Source organism: Macaca nemestrina, chromosome 12, assembly GCF_043159975.1.
Source record: "Macaca nemestrina isolate mMacNem1 chromosome 12, mMacNem.hap1, whole genome shotgun sequence".
In the NCBI taxonomy this organism is placed as follows: domain Eukaryota; kingdom Metazoa; phylum Chordata; class Mammalia; order Primates; family Cercopithecidae; genus Macaca; species Macaca nemestrina.
Genome location: NC_092136.1, coordinates 74836114 through 74849158, shown reverse-complemented (window position 1 = coordinate 74849158; position 13045 = coordinate 74836114). Strand labels below are relative to the sequence as shown.

Sequence of the window (13045 nt, the reverse complement as noted above, 5' to 3'; positions counted from 1 at the left end):
CTTGCCCAAGTGACACAGAGAGTAGCAGAGCCAAACCAGGTTTCCAACTCCAAAATCTCTTCTGCTTTAAAGATAGAAGAGGAGCAACCGCGAAGAGTGAGAACGTGCCAGAAGGCCCCTGCAGGCCAGGCACTGCCCTCTCCTAGGACACAGCTCCGACCCACCCCCAACCTCCACAATTAAGCCACTTTCAAGAATTTTCTTTTCTCTACCTCTGCCCCAGTGTGGCCCCTGAACTGAACAGGGACTGGGTGGTTCTTGGGAGAGTCTAAAAGATACCTTCGCAAAGATTCCCTAGGAAGGGAACAGCCAGGGCACCACCAGCCCTGGTGCTCCCATTCCCACACATCTGAGCAAGGCCCGTGCATAAGACTGGCAAGTGCTTGAACCAGGAGGCAACCAAACTGGGCTCAAACACAGCCCGCCGGTTTTGACCAATACCAGCAGCTCCCCTTTTCAAAGCATCTATTCAGCGACAGACATTTCACTAGGAGTTTCCTCCATGTTTTAAAATTTAATAGCTCCCCCTCCACCAACGATTGGCCCTATTTTACAAAAGAGGTGCCTCCGACTCTTGGGGATGAAGCGACAAGCCCAAGGACAGAAAGTCCTCACGAGCTTGGGACTTGAACCCACTACGGCCCCAGATTCTGCTGTTGCCCGGGAGCAGAGGAGGGAGGAGCTGCCAGTGCGGAGGGAGGTGGGGAGAGAGGGCAAGCTCCCAGCAGCGCGAGCTGACGACAGCAGGTGTTTTTTTTTTTTTTCCCCCAGCACTTTTTCAGTCAGCATCGTTCCTGGATTTTTTTTCTCCCGGCTGAGCGGCGTAAAAGGGTGGGGCCGCTTTCCTGCAGCAGAGGCAGAGGCGGCGGCGGCAGCTGCTGCAGCATCTTTCACGGGCAGCGGCAGAGACCGAGAGCTGCAGAAAAGGGTGGGGTCGCTTCCCAGGAGAGAAGGCAGTGGCGGCGGCGGCTGCGGCATCCTCGCGGGCAGCGGCGGAGGCAGCAATGCTCGGTCTTCGCTGGAGGTGATGGCCTCCCAGTCCTGCTAGGTGGCCGGCTGCACTAGGACGCCGGCAGGAAGGAGACTCGAGCCCGGTCCGCGAATCCTGCGGCCACACCGCCCGGCCCCTCCTCTGCGCCATGGCTTAAGCCTGCAGCCACCTCTCCTCACGTCGCCGCGCTCGACCGAGGTCTGTGCGCCGCCGCAGCCGCAGGGAGGGGCGCGTCCCAGACACCCTCGCCCGGGACTCGGGAACGCCGTGCCTCTCGCCCTTCGGCGCCTGCAGCAGACTGCGCTCCCAAAGGCGTTTGCAACCGGTAATTGAGGGACTCTACAGACTCTCTTAGGATAGCTCTCCCCGGGTGCTCGCTGAGGGAGGAGGGCGAACTAGCTCCGGCTGATCGGGGGTAGAAAACGGTGGGAACCACATTGGCTGGTCAGGATCGGAGGCTGAAGGAAGATTAGAGACTTGCTTTAGAACCTCAAGAAGAAAGAGGGGGCCGGCTTTTCAGCTAGCATCATGGCGTGGCCGTGCATCACGAGGGCCTGCTGCATCGCCCGCTTCTGGAACCAGTTGGACAAAGCGGACATCGCGGTGCCGCTGGTTTTCACCAAGTACTCGGAGGCCACCGAGCACCCGGGCGCCCCGCCGCAGCCACCGCCGCCGCAGCAGCAGCAGGCGCAGCCTGCGCTCGCGCCCCCCTCAGCGCGCGCGGTTGCCATAGAGACGCAGCCAGCCCAGGGCGAGTTGGATGCAGTTGCCCGGGCAACGGGGCCAGCGCCTGGGCCTAGCGGTGAGCGTGAGCCGGCGGCTGGCCCCGGCCGGGGCGGGCCGGGCCCGGGCTTGGGCTCCGGCTCCACCTCCGGCACCGCGGACTCGGTGATGCGGCAGGACTACCGCGCCTGGAAGGTGCAGCGGCCCGAGCCCAGCTGCCGGCCGCGCAGCGAGTACCAGCCCTCCGACGCGCCCTTCGAGCGCGAGACCCAGTACCAGAAGGACTTCCGCGCCTGGCCACTGCCGCGCCGCGGAGACCACCCGTGGATCCCCAAGCCAGTGCAGATCCCCGCGGCCTCCCAGGCGTCGGCGCCCATCCTCGGGGCGCCCAAGCGCCGGCCGCAGAGCCAGGAGCGCTGGCCAGTGCAGGCCGCCGCTGAGGCCCGGGAGCAGGAGGCGGCCCCCGGCGGAGCTGGCGGCCTGGCGGCCGGAAAGGCGTCCGGAGCGGACGAGCGCGACACGCGCAGGAAGGCCGGGCCTGCCTGGATGGTGCGCCGCGCCGAGGGCCTGGGGCACGAGCAGACGCCGCTGCCCGCGGCCCAGACCCAGGTCCAGGCCACCGGCCCCGAGGTTGGCAGGGGGCGCGCCGCGGCGGACGCCCTCAACCGGCAAATCCGCGAGGAGGTGGCGAGTGCAGTGAGCAGCTCCTACAGGTGAGACGCGGCCGCTGCTAGCGCGGGGGAGTCGCCGCGCAGACGATCCCCAACGCAGGCCTAGCGTGCAGCCTGCCTCCAGTCCCAGGCCACACCCTCTCCCCAGCCGGCTCCCAGGCCACCTCCCGTCGAAGCCTTCTCTTCTGCCCTGTCCTGTGCGCAAGCTGTTAGTATTTTCCATCTCAGCCTGCCTGGCTCTTTCACTTTACAGCTGTAGCGGTTTTCTCCATCTCGCCCACCTCAGATCCCTGCCTGCCCACAGAGACCCTTTGCGATGTCAGCAGTGGCTGCGCTTCCGTCCTGCCCCCACCCAGCTCACCTGCTATGTTAGCCTGGATGCTGCCCTTTGCCGTCCGACAGGGTCCCCATTCTTCTAGAAGAAGAATTCTTTCCAAGTGGCCTCTCGCCCTCCTCCCTGGCCCAGTTCCCTTGGCCCTTCATTCTTTCCTCCCTCTCTCAGTCTCTGGGCAACACCCAAGCACCATACCTTTTTCTAGATTACCCACAGGATCTTTACAAATCACCCTCCTCCTTCCACTGCTGGAACTTTGAAGTCATTGTCCTTCTACTTCTTGCTAGCTGTGACTTTTATTGATTTGATATTAAATATTTTATTTTTATTTAATTAATATTAAATATTCAACATATTTTTGAGTGCCTACTATATGCCAGGCACTGTGATGGACATTGTGAGGATTAAATGAGATGATTCAGGAGAACAGCTCGTGCCCAGCACATAGTGGTAATTAGTACATCTTGATTCCATTCCTACCTTCCACGTGATGCCTTATGATCCTAGATGCCTCCAGCCTTCTCTGCTATTGAGGCATCTTCTTTCTCCTTTCCCTACATGTTCTCCAGATGTCTCTCATTCTCTTGCCATCAAGAAGCCCTTTCTCCATCTCACTCAATTCCTTGCAGATGAATGCTTTCAAGCATGAAAAATCTCTCTCTCTCTCTCTCTCTCTCTCCTTCTGGAATTTTCCCTCTGCTACAGCCTCAGCCATTCCAGTCTGCCTTCTTGCCCTTCATCCATCCTGTATATACTTCTGACGGCTTAGCTTTCAATTCTGCCCTTATGTTTCAACCAACAATTAGCTAACAGAACACGGCTGACTCTGGACATGTAACATTGCATTTGGGGTTTCTCGAGGAAGATGTGTATGGATAGTAATTGAGCTAGAGGTGTTCAAAATGCAGCTTATGGGGTCCTTCATCAATGTCACAGCTTTCTGCTGCCTTCTTCCTGCAAGAGGGTGTGGTGGGGGAGGACTAGAGAGTTAGTCTTTTGCCAATACTCTGTATGTAGCCTCATGTTAGACTAATGTCCTTCTCCACTGAACATTACCAATACTCTCTCATAGGCTGAGGAAAGAATGGCATATCCAGACATCCTTCATGTTAAGAGAAAATCTGTCCCCCAACTCCTACCCCTGCATTTCTCATCTTCCTGAATTCCACCTCCCACTTGGCATCTCTCTCTTGGTTTATTGCTGTCACAACAGCCACACTGGGAACCCAGGAGTACAGCACTTCCTTTGAGCTCTTGGTCAAACAAGGACATACATCCTTTTCCTTGAATAGCCATGAGATGGTAGAATGTTCACTATGTTTTTATGCTGCTATCAAGCGGGGAGCAAAAGAAAAGAGGGGAAATAAACAAGAGACATAAAAAAACAAAGGCAGGATGTAGTTTTCTGGTCCTGCTATGGCTTTCTTGCTTCAAGACCCTACTTCATTTCTTGATCTTCCTACCCTGAGAAGCCCACGTCTGGCCCAACATAATAGATTACTGGCCTGGCCTCTTCATCTTCCCACTCTCATTCTAGCACCCTGTGGCGGGTGGAACCTTACTACCCACTAGCAGGAGCTGTCTCTTCTCACCACCATACAGTCAATGCCAATCAAGAGAGATTCCAGATTCTTAAGCCTCTTTGGGTGATCCTGTTCAGTTTATGATTTCAAGTTGGCAGGACTTGCTTTGTTTATGGATGAGTGACCTGTCACTCAAGGAATGACCACATCCTTTGGATATAACGCACTCCAGATTTGGGGTTGTACTTTGTTCCGTATAGCCTTTTTCCTCAAAACAACAGCTTAACTGTGCAGTAAGCATGTCATGCTTCACGTTACACACATACTGGAAATGACTGGATTTGGTGGGGGAAGGCTATGCCCTCGGAGCTGGTGAGAATGATTATTTTTAGCACTTATCAATTCTATTAACCTGTCAAAAAAATCTTTTAACACCTCAAAAAATTTTTTAAATTTAAGTCTTTTGTAAAATTTAATTATACCTATGACTTAGGGGTCAGGAGTACTATTTTGCTATATAATCAGAAGGGTTTTGAAATATTAAGGGAATGATTATTGTTAAGAAACATCAATTTCTTTAATGAACAATTTAAGTGCATGACAAATTTGATGTGAAATTTAATGGTTTTTTTGTTCCAGAATAAAAATGAACAAATAATTGAGAAATTCACTTTGATTGAAAGTAGATATAAAGAAATAAGATATTCGGTACATTAAATACACAATAAAGAAAAAATCATTGGCAATTATAAGCTTATCTAGAACATTGATTTTCCTTCCCTATTGTCTCGCATTCTTTTCCTTGCTATGATTCTAGGATATCTTCTGAATTTAAGTACCATGTCCACTGTAGATGGGCCTTATGTCACCTTAGAAGCCAAGCTGTGCTCCACTTCAATGATAATTTGATTTACAAACCCTTTTCTTCTGCCATTCTACATAAATTATGGTGTGTTTACACCATGGTGACTGGTTCATCTCATGGACTTTACAAATGACATCTGCCGCATGACATCAATGTGAACAGTCTGCTTAAACAGAAAGGGACATACAGTCCATCATGTAAAATATACATTCAAAATTCAGAGTAATATGCGTGCTCATTGTTTTACTTTACAATTTACAGTCATAAATAACATTACATACCCTTTGACGTTGTGGTTTTGAGAAACCTTCCTTATTCAATAACTCATCTAATTCCCAATCCATTCGTATCAGCCTGAGATTTTTGCATTCAAGTAGTATCCAAGATAGCTTTAGGGTTATTCACAAACATGAGTTTGATTAATTTTTAATACATTCATTTTACATAGATGATGTTATAAAACTGAGAAGCATGTCTTTTTTTTTTTGAGCCGGAGTCTCGCTCTGTCGCCCAGGCCCCAGGCTGGAGTGCAGTGACCAGATCTCAGCTCACTGCAAGCTCCGCCTCCCGGGTTCACGCCATTCTCCTGCCTCAGCCTCCCAAGTAGCTGGGACTACAGGCGCCCACCACCTCACCCGGCTAGTTTTTTGTATTTTTTAGCAGAGACAGGATTTCACCATGTTAGCCAGGATAGTCTCGATCTCCTGACCTCGTGATCCGCCCATCTCGGCCTCCCAAAATGCTGGGATTACAGGCTTGAGCCACCGCGCCCGGCCAAAGCATGTCTTTATTGCCATTTTTAATGTTAAAGATGGATTTCATTGGGAAGCCATTTGTGACTTTAGACCTGACGTTCTCAATTAGAAAATAGATGAGTCATAAGGAGGTGATTAAAATTCCTCTCCCAGACAACCCCATTGCCCTGGCCATCAGATAATAGGGGTAGATAGGGTAGCAGCTGCTCCCTATAGACATGCTAATGAGAAACTTTTCCTAGAAGAAACCAGCTGAGGCACTAGGAGGTAGAATTAATAAACCAGGGTGAAATACTTGAAAAATAAGAGCAGTAACAAGGAAGTTAGAAAGAAAAGGAGTCTTTAATGTCTGCCCTCCAGCCTTGCATGAAGGTTACAGGAACGCCCATCTGACTTACTTTATGCTATGCAGAACTGCCCCATTCTCCAACTTCCCATTTCCCTAATTTCCTCTTGGGTCAATCCCAGCAATGCCTCAAGGCCAATCTTGGATACGGAATTTATAGCGATGCCTTCCTAGATCCAGCCATTCTGAATGAATTTTTCTTCTATTCCCTTTTTACTTTCTGAACTCTTATCGTTGTCTGCTTGATTGTAAAATACTTTTGTCTATATCTGTCTCCCCCACCAGGTCATGAACACCTGAAGAGAAGGCTGTATTTTGTTCACTCTGTACCTCTCACAGCCTAGGTGCTATATAGATTTGTTGAATCTAATGGAATTTTTAGGGCTTGGTGAAAATTTTATTTATCTACATATTGATAGAGTCAATTTCATTTAGTTGAATTTTTTTCAGAAAATGATCACCAAACCCCTGCCATGTACCAGATAAGGAGCTGGGGATATAAAATAAATGAGTCATAATTTTAATGTAAGAAAATTATGTCTTCCTCAATCAAGTTAAAGTCCAAATCCTGGTCAGGCGCGGTGACTCACGCCTGTAATCCTAGCACTTCGGGAGGCTGGGCGGGGGAGGGCAGATCATGAGGTCAGGAGTTCGAGACAAGCCTGACCAACATGGTGAAACCCCATCTCTACTAAAAATACAAAAAATTAGCTGGGCATGGTGGCGTGCACCTGTAATCCCAGCTACTCAGGAGGCTGAGGCAGGAGAATAGCTTGAACCTGGAAGGCGGAGGTTGCGGTGAGCCAAGATCATGCCACTGCACTCCAGCCTGGGCGACAGAGCGAGAGTCCGTCTCAAAAAAAAAAAAAAAAGTACAGATCCTACCAGGTTAGCACTAAAAGTAAATGTTCAAATGGAGAAGGGCAGCAAACTTTACAGACGTGACTCTACATGGACTTTCACCTAGGGCAGTGGTCCTCAACCTCGGCTACACATTGGAATCAGTGGAGAACTTTCAAAAGATGCATAGGGGCCTTGCCCAGAAAATCTGATTTCATTGGTCTGGGGTGTAGCCTGGGCAACCAAGTTTTTAAAAACTATCTCAAGTGATTCTAATGCGCAACTCACGTTATGATCTACTTTTATAAGGCATGGTTCTCAAAATATAGTACACAAAAGAATCACCTAGAGAGCTTTCTGAAATGCAGATTCCTGGGCCACATCCTCATACATACTAATTCAATGGGCTTAAAATGGAGCCTAAGTAATTTTTAGCAAGCACGCTAGATAATTTTAATGCAGGTGAATGCAGGCTTTACTTGGGAAAAAATTACTTGGAGAGATTTGCCATCTTTAAGCTATTGAGTTTTCCCATATGCAAACATGGCAAAGGTTGCCATTTATTTAAGTCTTTTATGTTCTTCACTTATATTTTGTAATTTTCTCCACAAAATCACATACACATATATACTCATATATATACACATATATACCGTTTTAAAGTTTTATTTCTGTATTTAAATTGTTAATAATCTAACTAGATTTTATCTTGATGAGTAGAGTGAGGTAAGGATTGAATTTTTCCCTATATGGAAAGTCATTTATCCTTACACCCTTTTCTAAAGCTTTACTTTTCCCCACTAACTTATGATATCTCCTCTATCACATAAGGGTCACATATCTTTAGATATTATGTCTGAGTTCTCTGTTCTATTCCATCAGTCTGAGCTAATATCACATTATCTTATTTTATTTTTTTCTGATCTAGCTTTTAATTATTGTTCCTATTGTGAAGAGTTTATTACCTTTTCTAATTTATTATTGCCCATATGCATTAATTTTTGTATGTTAGTCTTGTATTCAGGAACCTTATCATACTCTCTAATTAGTTTTGATTGTAGACACTCCTGGATTGTCTGTGGAGATAATGTATGTTTTTAGCAAATAACACTTTATTATCTTCCTTTCCAAGATTTACATATCTTGTTTTTTTTGTGTGTGTGTTGCTCTGTTGGTTAGGACATCTGGGGTGGTTTCAAATAGTAGGTGATAACAAACATCCTCATCATGGGATTTGGCAAGTTTCTAAAGTTTTATCATTAAGTATGAGGTTTGCTATATGTTTTTATAAGATAAGATTAAGAAATTTCTATTTTTCTTAGTTTGCTAGGGGTTTCTAAAAATTAGTTTGGCTATTGAATCTTACTGAATGCTTTTTCTCTTATTGAAGGCTCAGTATCAACTGAGATGATCTGTGATTTTTCTTTTTTAATCTGTTAATAGATTTTTTTTCTCATATTGAACAATCTCTGCATTTCTGGGATAAATCTCGCTTAGACAGAAATATATTTTATTATGCTGAATTTGGTTTGCTATTTTTTATCTGAAATGTTTGCATATATATTCATAAATAAGATTGGCCTATAATTTTTCCTTTTTAATATTGGTCTTACGTACTGTTGGGATCAAGGTTATACCTATAAAATCAGATGGATAGATTCCCCTCCTTTTTAGTTATTTGAAAAAGCTTATATAAGAAAGACTCCTCCTCAAATATCTGATAAAATTATCCTGTAAAACTTGCTGGACCTGTTGTCTTTTTCATGGATTTTTTTTTTAAACTATCAATTCGATGTCTTTAATAGTGATTCATTTATCCAGGTATTATATTTCTTCCTGAGCCAATTTTGGTAATTTATTTTTTTCTGGAAAAATGTGCATTTCTTCTAATTTTATAATTTATTGACATAAAATTGATCATAGCATTATCTTGTGGATTTAAAAATAATCTCTACTTACCTGTAGTTATGTCTCTTTTTTCATACCTAATATTTATTTGTTTCTCGCTTTTTTTTTTTTTCAGGATTAGTCTTGCTCAGATTTGTTTTGTTTTTTAGTCTTTCCAAAGAATAAATTTTTGATTTTGTTGAGCATCTCTTTTTTCAGTAAATTTTACTCTTATTTTTATTATTCCCTTTCTTTTTGTGCTCTGAGAGGTAGGCAGAGGTCAGCTTATCAACAGCCTTGTATTCCTGGCTAAGAAATTTGGATTTGCTTCTATAGACAATAATGAGTCACTGAAAAAATTTAAGCAGAGGGACAACATAGTTTGATTCCAATTTTATAAAGCTCCCACTGGCTGGCTGACCTGGGGAGATTAGAGAAACGGAGGCCAATAAGGAGGCTATTGAGATAATTTGGAGAAAATAACAAAGCCTCAATCATGGTTGTGAGATCGGAGATTTTTTTTTTTTTTTTTTGAGATGGAGTCTTGCTCTGTCACCCAGGCTAGAGTGCAGTGGCACATTCTTGGCTCACTGCAAGCTCTGCCTCCCTGGTTCAAGCAATTCTCCTGCCTCAGCCTCCCGAGTAGCTGGGATTACAGGCACCTGCCACCGTGCCTACAGGCACCTGCCACCGTGCCTGGCTAATTTTTGTATTTTTAGTAGAGATGGGGTTTCACTATCTTGGCCTGGCTGGCCTCAAACTCCTGACCTCGTGATCCACCCATCTCGGCCTCCCAAAGTGTTGGGATTACAGGCGTGAGCCACCGTGCCCGGCCAGAGATCGGAGATTTATAAGATAATATGGGTACAAAACAACAGATCTAAATGACCAAGCGAGATTCATAGAAGAGGATATGGCCCAGAGTGACCCTTGTGTTTCTGATTTTGGTAACTGGTAGTGATGCTAGTCACTGGAACAGGGAATATACAGGGAGAAAAAAGTCCGAAGTGAAAATTGAGGTACTTTTCAATATATAGAATTTGGATTGTCTATGGGATATCTAACAAGAGGTGTTTGAGGGTCAGTTGAGTAAGTGGATCTGAAAGCTTAGGGAGAGGCCTGGCCTGTAAATATAGATTTGGAAGCAATCAGCTTGTGGATGTTTCACTTCCTGTGAAAGTCATAGGAAGAGGCAAAATTACCCTTGGAAAAGGAGTAGACAAACTTAACCAACAGAAAATGGAGCCATGGGGGATACACATATTTGGAGTACTGACAGCAGAAGGGATGTCCATGAAAAAGATGAAGGAGGAGTGATGTGAGGAAGGAAGAAAGCCAGTAGAGAAACTTGTCATGGAAACCTCATGTAAACTCAGCAGTGTTTGATGTCTGTTTGGACATTTTTACTGAGGCGTTTTGTTAGATCATTGGTTAACTTTGTACAATTAATCCTCAGAAATACAAAGCTGACCAAGACTAACCCACAAAGAAGATAAGATATATACAATTAATTATTTGTTGCTCTCATAGGGAAAGATTGCATCTAACACATATATGAACTTTAAAAAAATGTCAAGCCAGTGATAGTTCTAAAATCAACAATCACTAAGAATCATTCAGTGTCCCAAATATAAAACTAAAATAAATCAACAAATGTTCATTAAGATTAAGGAGCTATCTCTACAATGCTGCTTTGGCTTTACAAACTGTGTCAACTGTATTAATGTAAACAGGTAAGCTTCTCATTCTCTGCTGAATGAAGATGACTTCAACATGGACCTGAACCAGCAAACTAAAAACTTCTAGTTTCACCATCAGAAATAATAATACTAATAGTAGCTAATTTAGTGCCTAGCATGTGCCTGGCAGAAGGCTAGAAACCTTAGATACATTTTCTCCCTGAAATCTTTGCAGTCACTCTTCAGGAACCATGCTGTTACTTCCCTGTTAGAGCTTATGATCCCCCTTCCTCTTATCGCCCAGGCTGAAGTACAGTGACGCCATCTCGGCTCACTGCAACCTCTGCCTCCTGGGTTCACGCGATTCTCCTGCCTCAGCCTCCTGAGTAGCTGGGACTACAGGCACGCACCACCCATGCCTGGTTAATTTTTGTATTTTTAGTAGAGATAGGGTTTCACCATGTTGGTCAGGCTGGTCTTGAACTCCTGACCTCAGGTGATCCACCCACCTCTGCCTCCCAAAGTGCTGGGATTACAGGCATGAGCCACCGCGCTCGGCCCCTTTAGGTTTTAAGACTGTTGAAATCACAGACTTTGTCTACGCTTGTCTTTCTCTACACTCAGCACTTCCTCCATATCATATTAATATATACTCTCTTCATTCAGTTTTCATTCAGTAAATGTTTATTTGTATCTACTATGTCAAATCCTGGACCAAGTCCCTGGATGACAAAGTGGTCCCTGCTCTCAAGAGTCTTATATTTATTGGACAGAGTCAAGTGTGCTGAAAAGTTACAGATTCCCTGATAAAATGTCTGTGCAGGGCATGGTGGAGCACAGAGAAGAGAGGAGTTAAGTCTGCCCGATTTGAGGGTTGTTGGAAAAGAATTCAGTAGAGAAGGTGACTAGTATGCTGAGTCTTGAAAGATGAGTTGGCAGTAAATGGGAGAATGGATTAATTTGAGTAAAAGTACAAGAAGAGAAATTATAAGCAGTTCTGTGTGGGCAGAACTTGGAAGTATCATTGCATAAGGATAGAATGGCAAGGGACAGAAGAGGGAGGTAGGCTGGGGATAGCTCCTTTGTCTTATAAGCAACAGGAGAATCAGGGTTCAGTTTTAGATTTTAGAAAAGGTGACTTTGACAGCAGTGGGAAGAATGGACTGGAGAGATAGACTGGGAATAGAGTCCAGGGAAGAAACTATAGTCTAGGTGAGAGATAATAAAGACTTCCATCAAGAATAGAATGTAAGCAAGTGCTGATAAGAATAAAATAATAATGGGCCGGGCGCGGTGGCTCAAGCCTGTAATCCCAGCACTTTGGGAGGCCGAGACGGGCGGATCACGAGGTCAGGAGATCGAGAGACCATCCCGGCTAACACGGTGAAACCCCGTCTCTACTAAAAAATACAAAAAAAATAGCCGGGTGAGGTGGCGGGTGCCTGTAGTCCCAGCTACTCGGGAGGCTGAGGCAGGAGAATGGCGTAAACCCGGGAGGCGGAGCTTGCAGTGAGCTGAGATCCGCCCACTGCACTCCAGCCTGGGTGACAGAGCAAGACTCCATCTCAAAAAAAAAAAAAAAAAAAAAGAATAAAATAATAATGGCTAAATAAAAGTAGAAAGGGAGAGGGAAGAGTCTAGGATGTTTCCAGGATTCATGTTTTGGATGTCTGGGGCGGAGGGGTGGGGAAATGGTATACACTGAGATAGATAGCACAGTTTGCTAAGTTGGGTTAAGGGTGTCTTTGGAAGGTCTACTTGGAGATGTTCAGTACAGAATGAGAATGGAAACTCATACTGCTGCTAAGGGTGTAAATTCGTACAGCCACATTATAAAACTGTTTAGCGTTATCTATTCAAGCTAAACATACATTTACCATGACCAAGAAATTCCATTCTTGAGTATCTACCTAACAGAAATGAATACAGAAGATGTGTATAAGAATGTTTATAGCAGCATTATTAATAGCTAAGAACTAAAACAGCCCAAATGTCCATCAACAGTAGGATACATAAATTGTGGTATATTCATACAGCAGAATATGATATAGTAGGGTATGGAAGGCAGAATAATCTCCCCTACAAAGATATCCAAATCCTAATTCTAGGAATTTGTGAATATGTTATCTTACATGGCAAAAGGGACTTTACAGATGTCATTAAGTTATGGGCCTTGAAATGGGAAGTATAGCCTGGTTTCACTTGGGCTCGGTGTAATCACAAGAGTCCTTATAAGTGAAAGAGGAAGACAGAAGTGTCAATATTAGGGTGATGCAGTGTGACAAAGACTTGACTGGTGGTTGTTGGCTTTGAAGATGGAAGGACATGTGCCAAGGAATGTAAGCCGCCTCTAGAAGCTGGCAAAGGCAAAGAAAGTATTCTCTCCTAGAGCTTCCAATGAGACCCATTTTGGACTTCTGAATGACAGAAG

The 13045-nt window shown here is 45.1% G+C and overlaps 1 protein-coding gene across 2 annotated transcripts in view; it reads left to right on the top strand.

Moving 5' to 3' along the window:
* The first annotated feature begins 495 nt into the window (after positions 1-495).
* The window catches only part of LOC105468769 (microtubule associated protein 6), an 83022-nt gene continuing 70472 nt past the window's right edge, over positions 496-13045 (top strand). The window contains exon 1 of one of the 2 annotated variants that reach the window (XM_024788798.2): positions 496-2427. In XM_024788798.2, coding sequence (XP_024644566.2) covers positions 1520-2427 — 908 coding nt within the window. In that variant the 5' untranslated portion in view covers positions 496-1519. The remainder of the gene's footprint in view (positions 2428-13045) is intronic. The other variant, XM_011719110.3, reaches the window with a different exon arrangement.